The 27,076-nt window shown below is 41.7% G+C and overlaps 1 protein-coding gene across 3 annotated transcripts in view; it reads left to right on the forward strand.

The window, feature by feature from the left end:
• sema6a (sema domain, transmembrane domain (TM), and cytoplasmic domain, (semaphorin) 6A) overlaps positions 1 to 27,076 on the forward strand; it is a 104,122-nt gene that overhangs the window by 18,511 nt on the left and 58,535 nt on the right. For all 3 annotated transcript variants that reach the window (XM_029439689.1, XM_029439690.1, XM_029439691.1), the window contains exon 2: positions 26,577 to 26,745. In XM_029439689.1, the coding sequence (XP_029295549.1) occupies positions 26,646 to 26,745 (100 nt within the window). In that variant the 5' untranslated portion in view covers positions 26,577 to 26,645. The remainder of the gene's footprint in view (positions 1 to 26,576; positions 26,746 to 27,076) is intronic.

The raw sequence follows: 27,076 nt of genomic DNA on the forward strand, positions 1-27,076 counted from the left end.
ACCAGGGTTGTTCATTCATACGTCTCCCCTGTGCCTACTCAATCACCACTTTAGTTTACATAACCCGTCACTCCGTCTGAGGTTCTGGCTGCAGACTCTCCTGCTATGTCTTTGTTTGTTTTGGTAATGGATTCCAAGTTGCTATTGTTGTTTGTGTCACTTGGTGATTGATGGGAAAAATTCAGCTCCTCTTAACCCCCCCTTCCTCTCCCGAAGCCATCCTTGTATGCCTTCCAGGATGAACACACAGTGAGAAGAACAAGTTCCATCCTATTCTCCTGACAAAGTGACTTGCTGGCATCCGGATATTCGCTTTTTTGGACCAGCGGGCCGTGCCTTTAAATCAAGAGGGAGACCTTTCTGAAAACAAGGTTGAATCTATGTGGCTATGACAGTGCAGCCTCTAAAGGGAAGGTTGAGATTATATGCGTGGATGGTTTGGGGGTCCCTCTATTCATCGGCCATGTCACCCCATGGGGGAGGACTAATTGGTGGCCCCTAAGAGCCCCCTGTTTTGTCCCCGGTGCTCACAAAGGCGTCAGGGTGCGGTCGCGTGAGGATGGGGGTGGAGTGAGGCAGCAGCGGGGATGGAGAGAGGAGCAGGTTTCCCATAGAATAGTTGGCTGGGATGAACTGGAGGGGGGCCTCGCCACTGCGTCGCAAGGGGACACGACACACTCATTCACTCACTCATACACACACACACACACACACACACACACACACACACACACACACACACACACACACACACACACACACTCTCAGTGGGGATTCTGGTGCCAGTTGCTGGCCTCCTCCTCTACAAATGATCCAAGGCTGACCCACATAGTCAGCCATGTGTGAGGCTTCCCTTTATCCCGCAGCCCAGTTGAAACATTGAGTTATGGGTGTTCTCTGGTGCTCCCTGCTTTCTCGGCTGGGACTGCACTGGGGCCCCATGTGGGCTGACATTGTTCACCCCGACCCAAGGACAATGAAGCTGTTGGCTGGGCAGAGAGAGAGAGAGAGAGAGACAGGAAAGGGGGGGGAATAAAGAAGGAGACAGAGAGAAAGAGATTGAGATGGACAGAGTGAATAATTGAGAGAGGATGGGAACGGTTGAGAGGTACAGATAGAAGGATAGAAGGTATCGAAAGTGTTTGGGGTAAAAGAGACGCAGAGAGATTGCGTCTTTGGTAACGGAGGGGGAAGAGATAAGAAACTTAGATGACAGAGGTGAAGGGAGAGCGAAAGATAGACATGAGAGATAGAAAGAGGCAGTAAGACAGATGGGTAGACAGACAGACAGCAAAGCGTCTGAGCTACTATGAGAAAGTATTGATTGCAGTGTGTGCTGGTTGTCTTCAGCTGTCGTAGCTGGATCCAGAGCGAGGTCGTTAGCGTCTGTGAAGCATGGAGCCACGGGCATTAGTGGCTCTTTAACAAACTCTGTATTGATTGGGACTTAGAGGAAGACTTACGTGTATACCATGGGATAATGTCCTGTATGTAATTAGCATCATTGCTCTGATAGTGACATTGTACAGGACTGGAGTGAAGGTGGAAATCATTAGTTCCAATCAGACAGATTTTTTAAACAAAAAGCTTAGTTTCATAATTTCTCTCCCAGTAGCTTTTTATGAGCCTTTTAGCCTATCTGCCCTCATCAATGTTAAATCTAGATTCAGACATTTTATGCGGTTAAAAGCAGCTGATGAAGCCGATACCAATAGTTTATCTTAAAGGCATAAAGGGTATAAATCAAGAAATGGGAGCAACGTCTGTATCATGGGTCATTTAACGCGTTCTCATTCTCTCCTCGCTTCCACTGTTTCTTCCTCTCCATTTGACCATGATTAGTGACTAGCTCGGCTCTCAAAGAGAGCAATATAATTGACAAATGACTTTAGCTTTAAGTGATTGTGATGAGGATGATTACTGAGAAAATGTTGCCTCATATAGAGCCCAGCAGCTAGCTCAAGCGCACACACAATTAAAAAGTGCATATTTTCAGATGTATATTGCAGGAATTGCTGTTTTTCACAGCTGCTGACAGGATATTACACTATTGCTCTTACCATTTAAAGGGAATCTTTTGTTAAAATCATGCAGGATATTGCATGCGTAGGGTTCTTGCACATATGTCTGCACACTTTCCAACCGACACACACATATCCACACACTCACTGAATAAGAGGTTTACATTACCCAAGGCAAACAAATTCATCTGTCAGATCTCTATTTCTTAAAGTAGTCCCTCTGAGCTATTTGTTTTGACGTTTTGCAGCATTGGTGTCCACAGTTATAGATGAAAGATGGTGCCGAATGAAATGATAAAAGCTGTTTGGTTACGACTACAATCTTACAGGCAGCTGATGCATGTCAGCTGTCATGTGTTTAGGTATATCTGCAAAGATCAAACACTTATTCGTGTTGGACAACAAAGACTTTGTGGAAGTCTTAGGTGGCATCTCTAAAAAGTGTTTCGTATCAAAGGCTTTGTCGCAGTTAATTGTTTGTAGTATTATAGAATGTATGGCTAATCACTGATTTACATGCTTTTGCGTGCTTCAGTCAGTAACACTTTTATGTTGTTTGATTAAAGTTCTTATTCTATTCTCGGCTCACACTCCTACTTTTACTAACTTGACTTTTTTAAAACAAAGGATTACACATTTCTGGCTGAGTGTGTCTGTGTGTGGGTTGTCGTTGATGAACAATCTTCATATGCATCTTCCAGCACACACCACACCAAACCAGTAGCATGTCATCAAAAGCTTAGACTTAAGCGCTGTGTGCAGGCAGCACGCTCTCTTCTGGAACTCATTTTAGTGTGGGGAAAAACCACATGAAAGGTCTGCCCCTATCCTTCCGCCCATACCCCCATCCCTCCATCTTATTTTTTTGTAACCCTGCTTGCTTCCCTCCGTTGCTGCCAGAAGATTAGACAACTTTACTGGATCTCATAATCAGAGATGTCAACCACAGATGAAAATGCCCAGGCAAATGCTCCCAAGAAGAGGGAGACATGTGCAGGCCATTACGCTTTTTCCTCAAAGACAGCTGCTGCCTCTGGATCTCAGGACTCCCTGAAAGTCTCTGGCATAAATGGAAGGTAATTACCATATCAGAGATCAAGACTCTGGGCTCTGACACCACTTTTTCAATTACTCAGAGAAGGTTGTTAAGATGCAAATTCAACAAAATGGCAGAAACCCCCAGAGAGGGATACAGTTTCACACCCAAAGCTGCTTCTTGAGTTTCTTAGCTCATCACATTTTGACAGACAAAGAGAGAGAGAAGTTGGGTGGGGTGATGCAGGAAATCTATGTATAATTCATTCTCTTCGTTAGCGTGGCAACCTAACATTTCATCTGAGCACAAACTTCTCTCGATTGAGTATTCTTGGCAGTGTGTTTTAATTTCTACGCATGCAAAATCACCTCATTCAACTTTGATTCAGGTCTAATGTTGTGTTGATATTGTGCGTAGACAAAGTGGCTTGTTCATTAAATATGCACATGAAAGTTTGTTTGTCCTTAAACAAAGATCTGTATATTCCACTTTGCACTGGTGTTCAGTCAGTGAGTATTTCCTCACCATTGCATGTGAAATCACCTCATTCAAATGTAATATTTAAATTTGTTCTAATATTTAGTTTTCTTTGGATGACACCTTAACCGTAACGCAGATGAATTATGCAGCACCAATGTACAGAGCGATACTGTGCTGGTCATAATTATGCAAATCTGGGATTCTGCCTTCAGCACAAGCTTGGAGGAAATGATGTAGAGGGCATGTAAGGGAAGATGCTCGAGAGATAATACACACAGTACATGCATTGATGTCAAACTGCTCACAAATGAAAGAAAAATGTTTGTATTGGAGGACACAAGATAAGAAGACAGATACTCTTGCTTCTTCTTAGAACAAAACTGGCTTGAGCTGACCGCTCGACTGACCTTGTAGCAGACAGACCATCATTGGCATCCTAAAAAGCCCAGCAAGATATGAATGGTATGAAGAAGTAAAGTTTAGAGAGTTGAATAGTCAGATTAGAAGTCAAATATATTTTCTTCAAAAGATATGACTGAACTTATTTAGTTTCTTATGGCTCTTTGTGGAATAAATATTGTTAGAAGTAATGGCAGTAAAGGAGATGAGGAGAGACCCAGAGGGAACCAGTAGAAACAGTTACTAAAAAGATGTGGAAGAGCTGCCTGGTTTGACTGGCGCTGCCAGGAACGCTGGGAACACTATGTGTGTGCGTGTGTGTGTGCGTGTGTGTGTGTGAGTGAGTGACTGCGTGCATGTGCGTGTGTGAGTGAGTGTGCCAGGGCCTGGAGGAGGGAAGTCTCTCGCTGAGGTCATGCCATGTAGGTCTCCACACTGGGGCCCACCCTGCCTGGCAGCCACACACACACACACACACACACACACACACGCACACACACAGACACACACGCACACACACACAGATATAGACTTTAGGACACTCCACGGCTCTGTGGTATGAATGGCTGTCTGTTAACTCTATGTTGCCCTCATCATGATGGCCTCATTATGACGGAGCTGAATTGTGTGTGCATGTGTGTGTGTGTGTGTGTGTGTGTGTGTGTGTGTGTGTGTGTGTGTGTGTGTGTGTGTTAGTGTGTGTGAGTGTTTGTGTGTGTGTGTGTGTGTGTGTGTGTGTGTGTGTGTGTGTGTGTGTGTGTGTGAGTGTGTGTGTGTGTGTGTGTGTGTTAGTGTAGTTGGCGAGAGAGAAAAAGTAAGAGAAGAGAAGAGAAGAGAAAGAGAATAACATAAAGGCCTCCATGTGCGTTCATGTGCAGCATGTTCATTTAGTGTGTGTGTGTGTGTGTGTGTGTGTGGCCATGGTCCCGGAGTATTCCTATGTATTGGAGTGCTGAAGTGTATCAACAGGATGTTTCTTCTCAGTGAACACTTAATGTGGGATGTCTTCATACTGCGAAGGAAGAGGACTCCTACAGTTTCTAGGAAAGCACCGAGGGGCTTATGTAATAATTCATCAGTACTACATATTATGCACGTATAAATAAAGTTTGCTTGCTTTCCATTGTTAGTGCCGTGCCCAATCTTTCCCTTGACAATCTATACACAGAACTCATGCATTATGCAGTTCACACAAGAGGACTAGTTTGCTGTGTGACGAGGAGAGCGAGAGATGAAACTATGAAACTCCGTAGCGAATTATTACAGCACATGATGTTTACACATTCTTACATATTCAGAAAGAAAGACCAAGAGAACTGATTGGAGTGTTGCTTTTTTACTTCTCCCTTGCCTCCCTCTATCGTTCATGCTGCTTCTTAGAGTTAATAAAAACACTTCGGTTGCAAGGGGGGGATTTATTTGCACTTCCATGCCAGTCTTTGTTTTCCTTTAAGTAAACATGAGTGTATCCTGTGTGTAGCGCCCTCTCTTTCCTCACCCCTACCTTGACCAGCCCTCTCTCCTCCTCTCTCACTAGTATAGCGCTTATCTCATTATTCCCTTGTGTAGATTATTTGTGGCACCTCCTCACATCACCCTTTTTTCTCCCCCACACATTCACAAGAAACCCTCATATTTGTGATATTCCTCTTGCCCCACTTTCTCCTCTCTCTTCTCTCAAGTAGTGTCACCCCCTCCCATGTATCCCATGTGTGCACTCCCCTCTTTCTCATCACCCATTTTGCGCTGCTCCTCGTGGACGGAGCCCCCCTAGCTCCACGTCTCCCATTCACTCTTCGGTAACATCGTGGCAGCATAATAACTTTTAATCGGCAGTCCTCCCTGTGCTCCCTGTGATTCATCATGGCCTTGGCTCAGCTCCCTGCTCAGGCGATTCTGATTGTTACCGGAGACGCTCTCAGTGAGCTTATGCCGGCCTCCTACTTGATTAGAAGAAAAGTAAGAATGAGCACATGAGAAGGGAGAGTAAGTTGAAAATGATAAAGGCTGAACAAAAGATATGTTTGCTCAGGGAAGAGTGCACTATAGAGAAAGGCAGACAATTAGAAAGAGTTTGAGTGCACTGGCTGGCCTGCACAGCGAGCTGGCAATAGACGTCACCTTTGCTTTTAAAATAGTTAATCTGCTCCTGGAGGGACAATGACTGCTTTAAGTCCCTCTCCTCTCTCCCTCTCTCTCTTCTAAGTCCCTCCCATGAGCTAAACCCCTCTGAGGCACATTGCTCGGATTAGCTTGTGTTGTTGTTGCATCTCCTCTGCTCTATAGTATCAGCTCTGGATGCAAATGCAGCATATATATATATATATATATATATATATATATATATATATATATATATGTATATGTATATATTCTGGGAAATCAGTGCATATAAGGGTAAGGTGATTATCTGATGGTGTATACAGTGCTCATACAAAGATTAAAAAGAAATATCGTGATGTTAAAGCTGTTGGCAAAACATACATTGTAGAATTGCTTTTAAAGGAGCATCCACAGCTGCCATACTTCAGACTCTTGCTTTCACTCGAGTGAAAGGCAGCAAGAAATAAAACAATTGAAATCCCACCGTTATTGTAATCTGTGGAACTATGTAGAATTTAGCCACCAGGAATCTCTCAAAAATAGTATTCAGTGTTGCAAATAAAAATATTTTGGTACTCGCCCAGTAAAATTGCCGGCAGAAAGTTCTTTTACTTTAGACTGTATTCAGACTTTGGTAGAGGGGAGTCATTGTACCCAGACCGGTCTGAAAAATATAAGATGTTACAGTAGTTCCACAGCACATCGCTGAATACTGCACTACTTGTGATGTCATTTGAGGGACTGTTATATTGTTGGAGATAATAAAATGAACTGTATGTATCCTGTGTTTTTAAGAGAGATTATATTTTGTACAGCTGCTAGATTATCCTGTCCATTTGGATTAATGTGATGCACTGTATGCATTTTATTGATGTGGTAAAACACTTTCAGAGTCACATGTATATACGAGGTAGGGACCGCTCCAATCTGTAAATCCTCAAGTGGTCCTCATCCAACCCTGCCTCCTGGAAATTACATTTATATACTACTAATTTATTTTTCCAATTATGTTTTGTACAGCAAGGTAATTGCTGCTTGGCTTATGTTCCCTGGCAACTAAAGTGCTACCTTTACGTACTGCAGTAAGGGGTAAGTTGTGTAGATATTTTATGCAAGAGCGATTTTACACAAGAGCAGTGAAACAAATTAAAGTAAGTATCGACATTTTGATGTTTGGCAAAAATGTTAATTAACAAAGTTTCCTCATTATGTTAATAGAAAACATATACGTACAAAACATATACATATTATGGTAGTTTTCAAAATATACAAACATAATTTCTAGGAGACAGGGTTGCACATTTTAGTTAACCAAAGTACTTCAATCACTTTGTATTTGGCTCAATTATTATTAAACTGTGGGTCGCAGTATTTACCTCAGAGTCAACTGTAGTGAGACAAAAAGGTTTACATAATGAACACATTTTAATTGTCCCACTATAAAACGCAGTTTTTCCATGTTCATTTAATATAAATATCAACTTCCATGTCAGCCTTTTCTTTTGAAACCTGTCACCTTTGACCTCTCTCCTCATCGGACCTACCTGCGGTGTGTCAGCTGTGTGTCCTCGTGGCATGCTCTGCGGCTAAACGGCATGAGGGGATTAGCTGCTGCTGCCTGTCGGTTTTGTCTTGTCCACCAACCGATTTCATCAGCCAGTCAACAGACACCAAGGATGCAACGGTAGACTTGTAGTTGAGCAGTCCTGAAGGGCCGATTTACTCCACACAGACAGTTTTGACAGCACTTCAGTTGTCAGTTTTAGTGTTTTGACAGAGATGTGCAGAAGTGGTGTCAAAGGGCAAAGCAGATGTCTCTGTGCTTCTGGAAAACATGTCTGATGCAGGCATACCTGTGTGTCCTGGATTGTTTCTACACAAATGGTTGTGAATTAACATGACATAAAAATGCAGTGTCTTTGTACGTCGCTCTACCCCCAAGACAGAAAGTGCTTTGAACAAGCTTCAAGGGTTAATTCCAAGACAGATGCTGGCCAGCTAACTAGCTCTAAAAAACATTAATATTCTCGACCTATTAACAACATTTAGATGTGCAGTGTCTGAAGCTGGACTCCCCACTTCTAAATCTACCTAAATATCTTCACTAAATCACCTCATAACCATAATTGTCTCCTAACCTGTCAGTGCGGGATTTTAATTACTCACATTCAATATGCCACAAGAGAATGAATATGAAACAACATCATTTCACAGATGGATTATCTTTGCAGAAGTAAAATGAAAATGAAAAATGAAGTCTTCTGGAATAGTGCACTGAATTTGTTCCTTCAGAAACTGCTGAAGTGGAGTGACTACACTACGGTGAGAAAGAAACAAAGATTGGTAATGATTAGACACACAGTATATTAAATATGAATTGAAATATCTAATTATGTCTATAATTGTTCTTATCTTCTGGTCTGGTAAAACAGGGTTAGAGCTAAATAACAGGAAGTGTTGGGTAAGGGGTTGTTGTTGTATTGTTACCATTGAGGACACTAAAGTCATGTACTCAGTATTTTGTCTGGAAAAGAGGAAATTTTGATTTAATTTCAATTTTAATTTTAAGTTGCACACATGTTAAACATGATGGATTTTGGCTGGTTTTAGACTTATTCTGTTTTGTTTTTTAGACTAAAGATCTTAAAATGTGAGCATTAATAGGGATAGTATAGTATAGTATAGTATCAGGATAGGTATTGTATTGTTTTTATTAGTTGTATTGTCAATTACCCCATTCTTGTAATATCCCTCTTTTACAGATTTAGTTTTAGTACAGAGGGTTAAGGTAAATATAGTAATCCGCACATCCTCCTTAAACAGTAAGACTAGATGCTTTGGAGGATCCGTACTGCTGCACTTTAGCTTATAAGTCAATTACACACTGACAACGTTTGCCTTTACAGAAGGCTACACTCTTGACTTCTGGTTTCAGGGAAAAGAAGCAGCTTTTGAAGTCCTTCAAAAAAACTTGACTTTGTGAGAAAATTCATAAAAAACTTTATGATTGCTTGGTTTGTTAAAGTCCCTTTCACATAAGTAGTCTTCTAAATTCTGCAGGAGTATTTGTGTTAAGCCAGCTTGATCAGGGTATTAAGCCTTAGCATTGTCTGACAAGATAGCTCCTTTGCATTGTTTTCCGTTTAAAAATTGCATGTGTGAGGAATTAAATGCACAAACAGTTAAATGGTTTAAGTTACCGGATGAGCAATTTGATCCTCTTATGTCTTTAGGGACCCTAACTCTGTCAGTAAAGTACAGATCTCATTGTTGCAGACTGTAAAGTGCTGTCCTGCAGGCTTTCTCTGTGAATGTGTGCACGTCAAGATGCATGTGTGTCTTTCTGCAGGCCCTGTCCTTGGATTAGAGATGGTGGTGTTGCTGTTGGTAATGGTTTGGATGGGATCATATCTGGATGAAAAGAGGATTGGATGGATGGACGGAAGGGAGAGGAAGGTTACCCCAGGGACTTATCAAAAGAAGACAGAATGAGGGAAACAAGAAGAAAGAAAAAATCGCCCATCCTCCCTTTTTTCTCTCCAAGGCCAGTGTGACAGCAGCTGAGGCCTGCTTACTGTTGCTTCCTTTTAGCTGAGTGGATATGTGAACCCTGAACAACCCTCTCCGTCTTTCTCTACTTTCTCTTCCTCCCTCCTGTTTATTCTCCTCCTCCCTCCTTCATTTGGTGTCTTCAATTCCATTAAATTGATTTACATTATTCAGACAAACTCATTAATCACATTTCCCCCTGGATATAATCTGTTTGTCAATCTGAACCGTGGCGAGGGTGAGGGGAGGGACGTGAAAAAAAAGACAACGAAACAATTGAGGTAAAAATAAGGTAGGCAGATGGATTATGTTCTATTTGAGGGTCGCTTGGACTAAACAGCCAAAACCAGCGCAGTTCACTGTGATTACCTTCATCTTTATAGATATTTTGTCTGTGTGAGGAGAGCCAGACTTGTGTTTATCTTAAGAGCCAGATGGACACGAGAGAGATAGAGAAACGCCGAGAGAGCAAGCGAGAGGTAAAGACAGAAATGGGAATAATGAAGGAAACTAGAAACTAACAGGGAGAGGGAGAGAGAGATGTGGAGTCTGGGGAGGCTCCAGCCACAGTCTTTCAGTTGATGATGATGAATTACTTTGACAGAGACAATCAGGATGAAATGTTAATGTGAGTGTGCCAGAGGATTCAGTCACAGCCAGACTAAGTCCTCCTATGGGGAAATGAGATGGTTATTTAGAGCTCTCAAACACACACACGCACAGACAAACACACACGCAAAGAAAGACACACTCAAACGCACACATGCTCGCCCAGATATAGTCATGCTACAAATCACTGAGGAAATGGAAGTTATATTTGCTGGCTGTTTGTTCATGTATCCATGTATCGCCGCAGTGAGGGATGAAATTCATGAAAGGCCACTGCCCTACTGACCTTTGTACACAAAGTAAGTGTGTGTATGTCTGGAGAGTGTTTGCTCCTTCGCTTACTTTTGTGCACTCTGTTTCCTTTCATTTTATTCTTTCTAATGATGGTAGTTTGTGGGCAGTAGTGTCTGAAATAATGGCTACGTGTTTTTCCCATGCCTGCTGCATCTTCTTAAAACAGAGAATACTAGAGATGGGTGGATTTTCACAGTCCTATTTACAAGCCATGCTTGTGGAACGGCTCTATGGTCGGCAGGACCAGAGATTTAAATATCTCAACAACTATTGGATGAATTTCCATACATTTTGGTACAAACATTCATGGTCCAACCTCTGACTGGATATTTGTAGATTTAAGTGAAATGCCTCAACATCTATGTGATGGATTGCCATGAAACTATGTACAGACATTCAATAAAATGAGCAATCAATCGGTCATCTATGAAGGAATGTACTGCAAAAATAAAGGTGTACAGACCTGCTGCTGCAGTTCAGGTGTCAATGTTTTCTGGCTCTCAATCATTTAGGTTTGAGAAAGAGTAGCTTTTTCTTTTCTCTATTTTAAATAACAAAGTGTTGGGACAAAAAAAGGGTCTCCCTCCACATGATTCATCAAACTCTCTTGAAAAGTAGACTGACATGATAACTCTTCATCGACTGAATAAACAGATATGATGGATGTGTCTGCTCAACCCAAAAAAGCTACTTTTCTGCTTTTTTCCTCCTCTCGTAAATGCTCCCCTTCTTTAGCACACTTCAGCAACCTTTCCCTAACTTCTCTTTAAACTCCCACTTCAGATCTTTCCATAAACTGTGCGAGCGTATAATTAAGAGATGCCGATTCAAACAGTTTTTATACCTGATGTACTGTAGCTTTTTTGTCTGGCAGCCAGTCAGGCAGACAGACCAGGAGACAGAAAAAGATCAAGATAAAGAGGCAGGCAGACAGGAAAATAGATTTTTTTCATGGTTTTGATTGAAAGGAAGCAGTAATCTTGGCATTAGCTTAACATCACGGTGAGTGGGCTTGACAGGCTCTGGTTTCCCTCTGTGTTTCCACTGTGTAAAGCCTGTGAGCTTGCAGGTAGGCACACGCCCACCATCTGACCAGCTGACTGTAACACAACACCTGCAAGGGCAAGCACATAGCCACATGCTGGATCGCACAACAACCCATCACTGCAGTCTCTCTCCTCAGTCTCTTCACACTGCATCCTTCATTATCACACAGACTGCCAACAATAGGTCAGGGCTGAGGTTCTCGCCACCTTCCGTCTGGTTCCCTTCGCTTATTATTTTCCCCTCCTCCACCCTTATGCTGACAGGAAGTCGTAACTGCAGATCTTTAGATGTTGCCCTAGTGGGGTAACGGAAGAGATTAGAGGGTTACAAGGTTAAAGATGAAAGCCAGAGGAATTGAGTTTTTTTTGCAGAAGCCTTGTCTGTGTGTGGTATATTCTTATAAACTCTTTGTCTGCTAGCAAGTGGCTGCAAGAAAAATGAGTTTTTCCAACAAAAAAAATAAAAGTAATCAGGATTTGTAAGCGCGAAATGGGAGGCTTTTAAAGCTGTTATCACTTGAGAGGAACAACACTTAGTTAGCTATGGTGTGAAAGAGAGAAAAAAGATAAGAAAGAATAATTGTATTCTCCACATTCCAGATTGCAAGTTTTCTGCAATTATGCAGAGTTATCAAAAACTGTAAGCCGTTTTTGCTTTCAATTCTCTTCCCATTTGCACTCTGGAAATTATAACAATTCTGCTTGTTCGATTTTAACTATTTTGAATGCATTATGATTTATGCAGCGGCAGGCCGTGCATTTCACACCTAGGCCTTCAGTGATGTCCTACACAGTCCTACCTGAATTATTCCACCTCTTAATACCATCATTATGACGCCATGGCTCTAGAAACTATACATTTAGACAGAAGCGCAGTATAACCGGACGTTGCATCACCCTAACAACAGAGTTATATTAATATTTCCGAAACATTTAGTTGTAAATAGCAGGCATTCCCAGCAGTACAATGTGCAGTGCCTCTCGGCTGTGAGCCGGGGGTACCGCTCGTAGTTAGTGATTTGAAAGTGGCGGACAAACTCTAACATAAAGGCCAACCCTCCAAATCTCGATCTGAGGCTGGAAGCAGCGCAACCAAGAGGAAAGCTATGACATGAAGATAATAGACTATGGGGAATAATTTAATAAATATTTGTGGAAAAAAATATATCAAAACATTTATATTCTGATGATGTTCAGGCCAGCAGAGAAGGCCTTGCTGGCCTTGACGGCCCGCCACTGGATTTATGTGTTGTTTACTCTTTACTGAACATACTTTTCACCATTGTGAAATTCTTAAACTGTGTCACCTAACATGGTTTTAACATGATGAAACTTAAATGTAACTATATGGTTAAAAAGGTGAAGTGACTCCAGAACCTCCAGAAACAGTAAAATTATGTGGACAGTTTTTGTTTTTTCAATCTTTTAATTTTATTATCCACTCAGGTCAAAAAGAAAGCAGTAAGCATTAAACACGCCAACCGTAGCCCTTTCATTTGTTGCTTCTTCCTCGAAAGCTAAGCTGGTTGTGCCTGGCATGGTCCAGCTCAACTGAGACCCCCACAAGGGAAATTTACAGCCATGATGTATAGCCCTAGCCGCTGAATTAATGCAACATTTCCATTAGAAAAATTGCATGACACAGCTGATATAAGAAGTTAGCGATCACATAGACGCATAAAAAATTACTTATCGGGGAACCGTCATCTACACTTTGCTGAAATTTGTGATGGGAGGCAGAGACAAACACTGCAATATACACGTTCCTTTGGAGGGGCAGAACTGAGTGAGTGGCAGAGTGAGATGCTCAGAAGGATCTTGAAGCTTTTGAAAGTCTCATGTGACACTTGAAATGAATTTCAACACAAATGTCAATTAAGTTCTACATATTCTAACATTTATAAAATTCAAAGGAGGTGATTTGGATGTAATTTCATACTGTTCTCCACCAGAATTGGATTTTGAAGTCTCTGAAGTACAACCAGTGTTCATTGAAACCATACACTGTAATTACAGCATAATTGCATATGCGCACACATGAGAGTCTCAAACAGCTGTTAAACAAAGACAAGGTCAGATTCTCTTTGTTTTCATATCCCACTGTACCATATGTCATATATCTGTCTTTCTTCATTTTCTTGTCTTATAAAACGTCGCTTTGTGTCAATTCTGGGATCCGCAAAGTCCGTCTGTTTTGAAATGACCTCCCTTAAAGGAGTGTATTTTTAGTTGTCACACACGGTTACATTTACAATTAGCATGTGCACTTTTCGCTCATGCTACCCAACCAGCGAAGCGTTTAAAGTGCTATGGGCACTTGCATTACCATTACATCATTTACAGTAGACAACAACACGGCAAACATCGGGAGAATTGTATTTATTTTCCCTATGCTGATATCATAACATTTTTTTACTTGATTCACTTCTATCCCGGGGCTTTCTCTTGCACTGCTGCATAAGTGAACTGTTGGTGCTGCAGAGCTGCTTCTCTGTATTGATTTTGTGGTCTCATTATAAAGAATGCACCTCTCTTGTGGCACCAGTATTCATGCAGCTTATTACATAAACCTGGCATTCAGTGTTTATTAACTTATGCTCCAGTGCCAGTCATGCAGATGACTTTGTTGACATTAAGAGGATCATCGTCCTATTTATAACTTGTTGTTGCAATATTAATTGTTGTCAAATAAGCTCATAGGGGACCCAAAGTGCTGTATGCACAGTAGCCCTAAACACATCTTGAGTTAACTGAGGTTAACTAATAATCCAGCCTCATGTACGTACAAACCTGAAGGGATTTTGTTTGCAGGCTCATAGCTAATTGTTATTGGATAATTAGCCTACGCTACTAAGTAGGCGTTGTAGTTAATGCGTGCAGTATCTTGCATATAGATTTTATTTATCATTTTTGCATCATAAATATATTAGCCTTAGAGAAACCGTTAGGGAAAGACATTTTACTTGTGGTTTACTTCATAATCTAACACAGGGTACAAGAAAGGATTCAAATAAGTATTTTTTCCATTAAAAATGACCTCAAGCTGTCACTGAGTGGTAGCGTGCCTGCAGCTAGTCCTGTAGTCCTGTTACCATGAGAAGTGTCTTATAGCTAGCTAGCAACAGACATGCTAGTCTTCAGCATCGTGGGTGTAGTGACACAACTGGTCTAATTGCACTGATTGGCTTGACTCTAATCAGGTTTAGAGACAGAGACATTGGTTTCCTGAGGGATTACATGCTTATATTACTTCTGTTGTTTCTTTGAAAGCATCCTCTTCGAAATCCCTTCCTTCTACTTCCTTCTGTTTCTCACTTCCTCTCATTTATCCACATCTTTCCTCTTTCATTGTAATTTATTGGCAGTTAAACCCGCCTTCAAAAGTATATTTCCCATGTTGATCACTGTGCTCCTTGCGTTGCCTCATCTTGTGACATAACGGTAATGGTAATGACAATCACCACTCTGCTGCAGACTGACAACATTTATTTGCAATAGGCTATACAACATTGTGTAATACATTTTCTTTTCATACATTTTGTTTTGCACATTGGCGAGGTGTCTCATGATCTGCCTGCCTGAGCATTGTCATCTCGTTCATTAGTTTAGAGCTGGATGCGAGCTACATCACTCCTACAATATGGTCCGTGGAGATAACAACATTCAGAAAGATTCATTCTGTACATTGGCAACACAACAGCTACTGTGCTGCAATGTGGCGTCAGTCAGTGAATGTGGCCTCGTGCAGCAGCAGCATTGAATGTCCTGGTTTATGGGAGATGATTCATAATGCTATTGGATATGATGCACTAACAGGAAACAAGATACTCTGTTATCAGTATCACAACATCAAGGGCCAACACAGAAGGTAATTGTGTTTAGTTTATTTCGTCCTCCATTATAAATATATATATTTCCTGTCATAAAGGAAAATGGAGAGAAATAGAGTCTGTGGGATGAGGTTTTATTCCATTCTGAAGATGTATGTGGTGTTTAGTTGCAGGGAGGGCAAGGGAGCTGACAGTAGGAGAGAAAGGAAGCGAAAGAGAACATTTTACGTAAAGAGAAGTAAGTAAGGAACACAGAAAGACAATAAGAGAGAGAGACTTAGAAAATGTGTGCTAGTGGTGTGCTCTGCTCGCTCCTGACCCGAAGCCAGGACATTACCTTAATAGAGATTAGCATCATGCTCAGTCAGATCTGATAGGAAGGTTGCTGTGGAACCGAAGGCCAGCAAGCCAGTTATCAGCGAGGACACAGGCTCAATCACTTAGCATAATGGAACCTGCATCAAATGAACTGGGAGCTCAACAAGAAAAATGCTATTAACAGAACTGAAATGATTTTCTGTGAAGGTGAAGCAGCAGATGTAATCATGCTACATTTGCAGACTTTATGACTGAAACAGATGCACATGGTGTCTTGTGTTATCGAGCAGCATTATTTATGAGGAAACATGGGATTTTGTACGGCTTTTACTTCTCTGTTTGGTCACAAGGACGTATAACTGACGATCTGTTGATGTCTCCAGTATGCTCCTCGCTGTTTGCAGCATTGCACTGCTAATCGTGCAGTTACTAAAATGCGTTGGACGGATTGTCGTAAAGTGTCACAGTTCAACACGCTGCAAAGCTTGCCGAACAGCAACAGATGATTGCATTAGGTACACAATGAGGCAGAGATAGGGATTGTATCACACCTTGTAAAACTCTGAAGCGCACCTATTATGAAGAAGCAGGAGGCTGTGAGATATGAGTTCTGCAACAGATGGATACTACGACTGAAAACCATTACACCTCTTATTCGGTCCCTGCAGGTCACCTGCTTATATCCTGTGTCTGCTTTTCCAGTGCAAGGAAAGGAAAAGAACACAACAAAAACAGCTGAATAAGTTAAGTGTTAAGGTACATGAAAACAAATACAGTGTATATATATATAGAGTCTTGCCATTGCAAAGTACATTTTTGCAGTCATTTAGAACTTTGCCAGATGTCTTGACATTTCTGCCACAGAGTTGCACCGCAGCACAAGGTCAAACACAGGCGCTATTTTATCATCAAGGTCTTTCTGCCTCTGTCAAAGAACAGAGGTAATGTCGGTTACAAATACTGATGCATATGATTTTCATGCCGTCATACATGAATGCCCTATTGATTATAACTTTATGGGTACTTAGTCAAGGTGTAGCAAGGATAAAATATTCCATTTCTTTCCTCCAAATCTCCTTGAGCCTGTTATATCCATAGTAAAAAAACACTTAGTGAGCCGCCGTTGAATATTGACTTTGAGACTTTTCTCATTTACAGTCCCGGTCTGTCGAGGAAAAGGGTTTGTAACTATTAGTAACTGTTGAGCCAGACAGCTATTGTTTTATTGATTGCGCATCCTGTTTTATTTGTGAGAAAACTACCCCAGGAACACAGTGTCCCTCAGATACTTCTCCCATACTCCTCTAAATACCCAATCTAATTTCTGCTATGACTCAAAGTACTTACAGTATGCATGAATTGCTGCAAGTCTATCAAGCTTTACCGTTAGCGAGACAGTTTTTTTCCCCCTTCTAGAAATGACATAAAAAATCATTTTAGGGCTCATGCATTTTGGATTTGGAAATACTTAACCAGAGACCCACAGAAATGTATTCTCTGTTATGCTTCTCCCCGCTGATGGCTTAGCTGATGTTTACTGAGGACGAGAGCCTGAGGACGATGTGCTTAACCCATTAAAGTCTTATCTGCCCCTCCATTTAGTTCCTCCTGTATTGGACACACATTTCTAACCATATTGTCATATGTTTTTCAACCCCAGGCAAGCAAATTTAAAGCATTACTTGACTCACCAAAATATTACAGGCTGGGAGTCCCAGGTTTGTATCATGACTAAGCATAGCATGGCATGGCGCAGCATCGCCTGAAGGAGCCCCGCAGTCGGCCTTCGTAAAGTCAGTTTCCAAGTAAAATGTGCATTATGCCGTGTGACAGTTTCAACACCCCCATTGCTGCTCCACAGGGCGTTGAGCTTCAGTCATTACACCATCTCTCTCTCTGTGGAGTTAATGTGGCATTTAGCTCAGTGACATTCTGCCATTTTTCACTGCTTTTTCTTCTCCTTGCACCTCAGGAGAAACAGGGAGTCTCAGTTTGTATCCTCCAGCTCCCCCTGCTCTTTTGACCAGGGTCAAACTTAACACTAGACAAATTATCTTTATGCATAAGGACCAGCTCCTCCATGGATTGACAAAAGTGTGGCCTTATGTTACGAGGTATATTAAGAGAAAAGGGATACACAGGGTGAGGCAGGCCGAGGACTGTAGCATCAGACCAAAGAGATAATTGGATCAAAAGAGAGACATAGAAGGCCATGTGCTACCAAGCATATCCTTATCAACAGCAATTTTCTCTGCCTTGCCCACACAGCTCTGTATCAGCTGCATTCAGGTTGATTAAGTTGCCCTGCTTGTATCATCGGCAGCGATGATTGACAGGCCTGAAAGGTTCGGATATTTAAATGAGTAACCTCGTCTCGTTTTTGGGGTCAATCTCTTAAGCACCAGTGTGTGTGTGTGTGTGTGTGTGTGTGTGTGTGTGTGTGTGTGTGTATGTGTGTGTGTGTGTGTGTGTGTGATGTTAGTTGGGCTTTGTGTTGTGTGTGTGGCTGAATGTGTGTCACAGAATGGGGGCTTGTTTTGATTCAGAAATAATTTTTCCAGACAAAGCAAAAGAGCACTTTTTCTTCTTTGCTGCCATTCTCGAGGAGAGGAAGAGAAGTGAAAAGACAATTAGGAGCATGTAGAGAGTGAAGAACAGGAGTAATGGTGGCAATACCACAATAATTGTTTTCATTAAGGGTTTGAGAGATAGTGAGGGAACATTGAGCACAAATGGCTATGTGGGCCGGAGAGACAAAGAGTAAACAGCCATGCTCGCAGCTCTGTGAGGCCGTATTTAGGCATGGCAGTGCTGCAGCTAAATGCTAACGTCAGCATGCTAACATGCTCACAATGAAAATCCTAACATGCTGATGATCTGATCATGGCAGTAGCTGGAAAGTTAAGGGATCACCAAAGTGACCAATTATTCTGAGCGGAGCATGAATGCCATGGTAATTCACTAAAAAACTAAAATGTCAAGCTCATTTTGGTGCTATTGGAAAAGTCAGGAGTTAACCAAGGCAGAATATTCCACATCAATTTATCCAAAAGTTGTTGAGATTTTTCAGTCTTCAAAATGGTGGCTCTACAGTCTGACTGACCAACATTACCTTTCCTAGAGCCACAGCGCTAGCAGGCTAAAAACTGAGAAAAGGAGAGTCAAGCAGAAAAGCTGCAGGTATAAATGCATTACCTTTCCCTTTATTCTTTGGTTTATGCATTGTGTATTTTTTGGTCATGCTTTAGGCTAAGCTAACTCTATGTACCATAGTTTTTGTCTAGTGCTAAACCTTTTAGCTATTAGAGTCATTTTGGGAGCTCATCGCAGCCTAAAAAAGTCTTGACCTAATTTTAAAAACAATGTAGTGAGTTGTAGGTAGTTATTTCCTCTCATCTTTCTCCTCGGTTGATTTCTGCTGGTGGCAGGGTTGGTGTGATGTCAGTTTACTTTGGATCATTCTCAGACAGAGAACACCCATGAACCTCCCCCCCTCTTCCCGTCTCTGCTTTCCTTTCATTTCCTTTCCTTTAGTCTCTTGTACTCTTTCATTTTACTTCTAATTTTCGTTATTTCTAAATCTATGGTGGGCTAATTTGCTCCCCAAAAAGGATATCCATTGCTTTAAGACAGATACTTGTTTTTAATGATTAAGAAGCACAGAGGCATGTCCAGGCCTAATGGCTTTTAGATCACAGAGGCAGAGTTATGAAGATAGCAGCTTATCTTCAGTCACTGAATCTCTTTGTTAGATTGCTGTTCTTCCAAGTTGGCGCTTTGCCTCTGTTCTCTCGCTGTTCTTCTGTCCCTTGTTCCCTCTCGTCTTCTTGAGTCGTCTTTGGCCTGCTTCCAGAATCAATCCGTCACCTCTTTAAAGGGAGACGTTCTTGCATTCTGGGCTTCTGTTTCAATAAAGGGCCTACAGCGACAGGGTGCCTCATTCATGTCCACTTCATTGTCTTTTAATAATCAAACCATGATGGATTACCTCCATACAGATTGAAATCAACATCTAAGGGATAAGAAATGGGGAAGGAAAAGGAAAACACCAGTATGCTTTTTGATAGCTCAAGGACTACTTGTGGGAGTGTGCATGTGAAATTATGTGTCTGTGCTTACATTTGATGCTAGTTTGGCTCTTGTTTTCAAAAAGACTGGCAGGTTCCTCCTTCTCGCTCCCTCTCCATTCCCTCCTCTTATCATGGCCTCCTGGGTTCAGGCAGACAGCTCCTCCTGCCTTTTCTTTCTGAATTATCAGGCCAGGGTTGACAAGTGTAAACACCTGCCAGAGTATCTTCCCCATTTGGGAGCCCGAGGTGGTTGGATGTGTTCCATGTTTTATCCCTTATGGTGGAGCAATGCATTATTCTTACCTGGCTGTCTTTCTAACATTTTCTGCTCAATCTTCTTCTCTTCTACTTTTACACCTCACCCAAATAACCTTTCCCCCCGCCCATCTGTGAACAGGGGGGGCAGTGATCTAAAGCTCTGTATAGTTTAGCAATATGGTATTTATGTGGCTGAGTTGTAAAAGTGTACACTTTTAGTGTGGTCTGGTGTTGCGGGTGTTGTGTTCACACCCATGTGTAAGGTCTGTTTCTGCTCTGTAACGCTGTGAGAATGTCACACAGGAGAAATTCTGAATTCTGAATTCTGGAATCCCCCCGCTGTCATTCATCCACCTGTAAAATCACTTTGGCTTTTATTCAGTTCCAGCAATCATGAAAAACAACTGAGAAAGCAAAACACAGGCAAACCACTCTTCTATCTCAGACATACCTTTTACTACTTCTATTCATGTTTAAAGGGTTGGTTGCAGTCAGATTTCTGCGTACACCCAAACACAATGCAGATTACTTGAATTGCTCGCAGGATGACTTTAAAAAAACGTTCCAACCAAAGAGACAGTTGTGTTGACAGTGATGTCTGGAGTTCATCATGGAAAACTTGGACAAATATGTTTCTTCATAATGTGGTTAAACCAACCCTTTTGTTACTACACAAAATTCCAGAAATGGATGCAAAAACACAAACACTTTTTATGGTACTCTGCTTGCGTCACCTATTACAAAATTCCAATTAAAGATACAATAAACAGCGCCTCCTCAACATGTGGGGACTGGCCACAGTTACAGACACGTAACAACGCGTTGCCAGTAAGCTACCCCTTCTCTCTGGTATTCCTGTCATCTGTAAAGCCTTCAGCACCAATCTGCGGACATTACCCAGACTGCCAAATATAAACACAAGCCAGCTACATTAGTATCAAAGCTGTCAGACAACATTTATAAGAAGCTGCTACTAACTTCATATTGAACACTTCCTCCAGACCTGATTATGATCAAAAACCCATGTGCAAAAAGACAAATCTATTTTATTCTCGGTAACGACAATGACATGCTGTCATGTCTACTAATGCACAGTTTGATCACCCAAGACAAAACACAACAACAACCTAACGTGTGTCCTTAACCAACAGGTCAACTATCCCATACAGCTGCTTTATGTAAAGCCACTTATACATAGCAGCCGTTCAGAATATGTGACAAGGACTTAGTACAGAGTGATGGACATGAGACAAGCAGTGAGGAGGACACAAACAAACATAAACACAACAGAAGTCATCCAGGTTATTTGTAACTGCCCTCCAGAATGATACATATATTCTGATCCAGAGTACATCATTTAACAGGCATTCTGTTCTTACACTGCTATGGTTAAGGTTTGGTTAGGCTTAGGCTCAAAAAGGCTTTTGTGTTGACGCATCCATCCAACCCCACCACCTCCCTCAGATTTCAGACTTTGTGGCTCTGTTACAACATCACGCTAGTTCCTCCTGATAGATACGGTGTAGGTCTTTGTCACTTGAGTGTTAACATATGCTGTTCTTTGGCGTTTTCTTAAACCAGGGTTTTTCAGGCCAAGGACCCCTTATCTGAAAGAGAGACAGAGCAGGGAGTCCTCCTAAATACAATTGAGTTGGATATTAAACTGGGCCCAGAATGCCATTTAGGGTGGCCTTAAGTGAAATGTATATACATACCTGTTCATGGTGCATACAATACTAAGCTATTTAAAAAATATTTCCATGCCAATGCTAACTAGTTTCTTGTTATGGAGAGGTGCTGAACAATGATTTAGCATAGCTTAGCTAGCTCACGTGATTTCTTGAAGATTCATGGGGAACAGTTGTTTTCATGTTACTGTAATGTGTATTTTCAGACCTATTTTACATTTTGGAGAAACAACAACAACCTTTAAAACATTCTCAAACTAAAATTTGCCACCCTCCCCGGCAGTAATTTTGAGGACCCCCAAGGGGTCACGGACCCCCTGTTGTAGACCCATGGTTTAAACGACTGATGCTGTTGCTTTTTACAGAGGAAAGTTTCCAAACACATTCAGAAGCCTGCTCTGAAGTCTATCATCAACAGGTCTGCTCTGATGTAATTAAATGGCAGTCTCTCACTTCATTGCGCACTCTGATGGTTTGCACAGTGGGGGCCTTCAGGAAATGAATGGCTGGGACCTTCTCAAGATTAACTAGTTGTGTGTGTGTGTTTGTGTGTGCAAGCTTGATTATGTATTTTTTTCCGTTTGTTTGCGCACCTAACTAGACTGATAAACTAAATGTCGGTAACATTTCCTTCCTTCTCCTCACCTGAAGCTCACCGTGGCTGACCTTGTCGCTCTAATACATGTACGTGTTATTGTGTGTATGTTTAAGCTCCAAGCACCCATCGCTAACATGCTGATGCTACAGCAGTACTAACATCATTAGGCCTGATAATGTGTTTATTGTTAAAGCTAATGCAGTTTAGGGTGATTGCCCTGCTCTGTCTGGGGAGAGAAAGTGACTAAGTGTGTGTCAGTCTGTGTGTTTTTGTCATGGTTTGTTGGATATAAATGTATGAATGTATTAGCAAATTTGTTTATTGCTTAGTTTGAGTTTATTTGTGTTTACTTTGATTTTTCCGGTCTTAGCTGTGTGCATTTGCTTTTAGAAGGATACAAGGTATGTGAGTGGTTGTGTGAGTGTGTGTGTGTGTATGTATATGTGTGTGTGTGTGTGTGTGTGTGTGTGTGTGTGTGTGTGTGCGCACGTTCACATCTGTGATGGCGTGGGTATGTAGAAACTAATTCTGGGGGGTCCTTGTGTTTTTATTACCTGCTGGTGGCCTCCTGCCAGCATTCAGCTTGATTAACTCTCCCCTTTCTGCTTTACACACACACACACACACACACACACACACACAAACACACACTTATGCAGACACACACACAACCAGCTACGTTATCACTGAAAGTGTGCAGGAGGTGTAAAGGAATAGCAGCTAAGGTTCTCAAAATGTTATCTATTAAAAGCCTGAGGAGGAGGCACAGGGTTCCTCTGTTACTCTTTATGTATTTTCTTTGGTTGCTTTTCAAGGAGAGGAAGAGAGGAAATCCACACACTTCTACCTGCACAAGTGTGGCTCTATGGTAGTAGGTCATTTATTATTGCAGTTTGAGCACATGTTCAAGCCTTGATTTCTGGATACTGATGTTCTCAGATTGTGTATGTGTGTGTTTAAACACACAGTTTACAGTGCTCTGCAAAAAGTAGAATTTTAGATCAGGATTAAACACACACACACATACGGTCACACTCACACAAGGAAGCAATTTGCTCTTCCACAAAAAGAGCGTAATTCGGTAAAGACAGACTGCAACTCACTCCCTCCTGTTATCCATGTGTGGCAGCTGGTATACTTAGGAGTTTCACTTAAGTAATTTAGTGCTGAGATGGTTTGACTAACAATGTTTAGCATTTTATTACACCCCATTGATGATTTTCTTGCTCAGTGAAACCTCCATCCGTCATTCACTGTGTTAGCTCCCTCAGGGCTAACCTCTCTGCCTCATGCCACTTCCTGCTCATCAATCAGTCAATTACTGGAGGACTTCCAGGTCAAGGTTCAGGAGAAAAACACATTTTAGTCCTTCGCAGAGGTTTACTGTACCATATAGAGAGAAGACAAAGACATTTTCTGTTCACAATTGGTCAAACAATGGAATACACTGTGCAAGCAAAGCTCTGTCAACCTTTGCTATATGATAAAGGTGAGGGTGAGAGAAAATCCATTTGAGTATTTTTCTCTTCATTAAATATAGAGTGCGGTACAAAAAAAAAATGTGTAAGGATAAGAGGAGTAGGACAAGGAGTGAGAGGGAGGAGAACAGAGTTGCTTGTGAGATCAAGGTCGTATCCAGGCTTTAGTATTGGTATTCTCCTCAGTGTTAAAGTGATTCTCCCAGTGAATAGTGTTTTCATTCCTCTCCTGAATGAGATTCACAGGAGCATGGAAAAAGAGAGAGAGAGAGAGACAGAGAGAGAGAGAGAGATATTACAAAGAAAAGAGAAAGTAATTCCCTCCCTCTCTCTCTTTTTCTCCTTCCTTTCTCCCCCCTGTTCGTTCCCCCTCAGACATACAATAGCGAATGAAAATACAGCGTGGGATAAACAACTTTTATCAGACTGAATCAAATGAAATCGACTATTTTATTCAATTCTTCATCCCTGATGCATCCCTTACTCTATCTACCCGGCAACATCTCACCCCTGCAGCTTCATCTGTGGAAAAAAAAAGAAGAATGTGCTTTATGCAAATTAAATGCTTTATTCTTGATTAGATTACAGAAGCAATAATTGTCTTGGATGATTTATGGGTGTAATTTGTTGCCACAAACTGCAGTAGAAAAAGCTCGGTTGCCATGGTTTGTGCAATGAAGACATTAGATAAACACAATTTAGGGCATCAACTATAAAATCCACTTCAGTTGGCTCATATACATTACATTAGAAAATTACGTTGTTGAGGACATTGTGTTTCTTTGAATTCAAAGGTAGATAATCAATAATAAAAAAAAGCAATTCTAGAAAACAGGCAGCCGTCATGCTTATAGATGGAGAATAGAGAGTCAGCAGTGGGCATTTAAGGTGTAGACCAGGGGTCGGGAACCTATGGCTCGCGAGCCATATATGGCTCTTTCGATAATGCAATATGGCTCGTTTAACATTTTTTAACATGATTAACAAGTAATAAATAATTATATTGTGTCATTTTAAAGTAAAAACATTTAGCAGCGGATTTGTTTTTAGTTCTCCCCTCTCCTTTCCTCCGCTCTGTCTCTGGCTGTAGGTGAAGTTATGTTCACACATGTGTGTGTAGGGGGCAGAGCCCCGCCCTTCGCGAAACCGAGCAGAGGAGAAACTGCACAAAGCAAGCAGTAGACCGGGGGTGTCAAACTCAATCACAGGGAGGGCCAAACACGGTCCACATTTATTGAACAGGATACACATATTGGATAAAGTGCAAAAAGATATGGAACATATTAAAGTCAACTGCAAACGGATTGCTGAGCAGTTCAATTTAAATTTCTGAGCTGCAAAGTCGGCAACTGCGCTCAGTTGATCAGCAGAATGCTGTCGGGAACACAGTGATGGAGATGGTTTGTCAGTGTTTGGAAACACGTAGTGACCAAAGTTTCCTTCTGCATCAGAGTCTCCCACAGGCAGCTTGGCTTATAAAGCTCTCACTGCATCAAACATGTCCGTGATCACACGGCCCTGAAGCTGCAGGTTTAACAGTGAGATGCTTCGTTATGTCGCACAAACAGGCCAGCTCACATCGTCCCAGAGATCTGTGGTGCGTTTCCCTTTGCTTCCAAAAACTTTCATTTCATTCACACATTTAGATACTTCCTCAAATGTCTTTTCCCGTGGTTGTGCCATGCATTGATTTAATTGCCAAAACTGGCGGGCCAGTTATGACAGACATATGATATTTTCTCGCGGGCCGGATATAATTGCCTTGAGTTTGACACCCGTGCGGTAAACACTGAAACGTGCACATAAATGAGATAAATAACGTAAGCGTTTAGTTTATTTAATAAAAGAGCACCTGTTCAATGCAACACTGATACTGCTATTAGTAATCGGAGACGTGTTATTCTTAAAAAATGCACGCATAAAGTTGCATTCAAATGTATATATTTTTATATATGGCTCTCAAGGAAATACATAAAAAAATATTTAGCTTTTATGGCTCTCCCAGCCAAAAAGGTTCCCGACCCCTGGTGTAGACCAAGAGAGATTAGATCAACCGAAAGAAAGGAAAATCCAAGCGTGCAGGTGGTTCTTAAAACAATGCTGTGGTAAATTGGAGAGTTTAATAGCTATACTGATGCACTGATTTAGCCCGTGATGGTCATCGGCCTGTAGGATTTCGGGTGTGGGATTGCTACCCTTGTAGGAGACTTACAAGTGGAAAATGAGGTACTTGCCACACCATCCAGCTCGATCTCTAGGTACTGCTGATACTTTACGGCAGGCTAATCTCAACAAGAGCTCTCCCACTTCACTAAGACCCTGCCACACACACACACACACACACACACACACACACACACACACACACACACACACACACACACACACACACAGAGGAAGACAGAGGCACAGAGATTTTCTCTGCCTGACATCGATCTATGACGCATATTACCAACCTAATCCAATTAATTCTGTTTCGCTTGCAACATAGCTCACTTGAGTCATCGAAAATGCATATACAAATATATCTCTGACAGTTTGCAACGGGCCGTGCAAAATGCACAAACAGCTAATTCAGGTGGACTTGAATTTGTTTGGCTAACTCCTTTCTTTTTATGCCCCTCCGGCTTCTGCGTTCCTTTGTTTCACACAAAGAATGCAGAAACCGCGGAGGAAAAGCAATTGAGGAGGCAGTCAGGTGAAAAGGGATTTGTTTGACAAACTTGTTTTCCTCCTGCCTTCCCCATCTCTTTCCCCTTCACCCCTCTCCATCTACAACTTCTGTCTCTCTTTGTGCAGGCTGAGGTAAATCTGTAGCAGAGGACCAGCAGCAGCAGCAGCAGCAGCAGCAGCAGTGTTGGTGCGACCATGAGGTCAGAGGCCTTGTTACTCTACTTCACGCTACTGCAAATAGCCGGGGCGGGCTTCCCCGAAGACAGCGAGCCTATTAGCATCTCACACGGCAACTGTAAGTGTATACTTCTTTCTTTCTTTCTTTCTTCCTTTCTTTCATGCACACTGTGCTTCTCTCATTACAAGTCCTCCCTCACTCTTTTCCCTAACCTCTTGCTCTTTGTCTTCCAATTCTCAAATCCCCCAACTCGGTATCTTCCTCTCTTGTTTTATCCTTATGCTCCTCCATATCCCTCTGAACCCTTGCTTCCTCTGCAACCCCCAACTCGTTCTACACTGAATGCACTTTGGAGGCATGGAGTGTAATTTGGCGCCCAAGGATAGGCTCTCTACACACACTAAAATGAAGGACTTAAAGCAGCATTTGAAACGGAGCCCACCCCACA

Source organism: Cottoperca gobio, chromosome 9, assembly GCF_900634415.1.
Source record: "Cottoperca gobio chromosome 9, fCotGob3.1, whole genome shotgun sequence".
In the NCBI taxonomy this organism is placed as follows: Eukaryota; Metazoa; Chordata; class Actinopteri; order Perciformes; family Bovichtidae; genus Cottoperca; species Cottoperca gobio.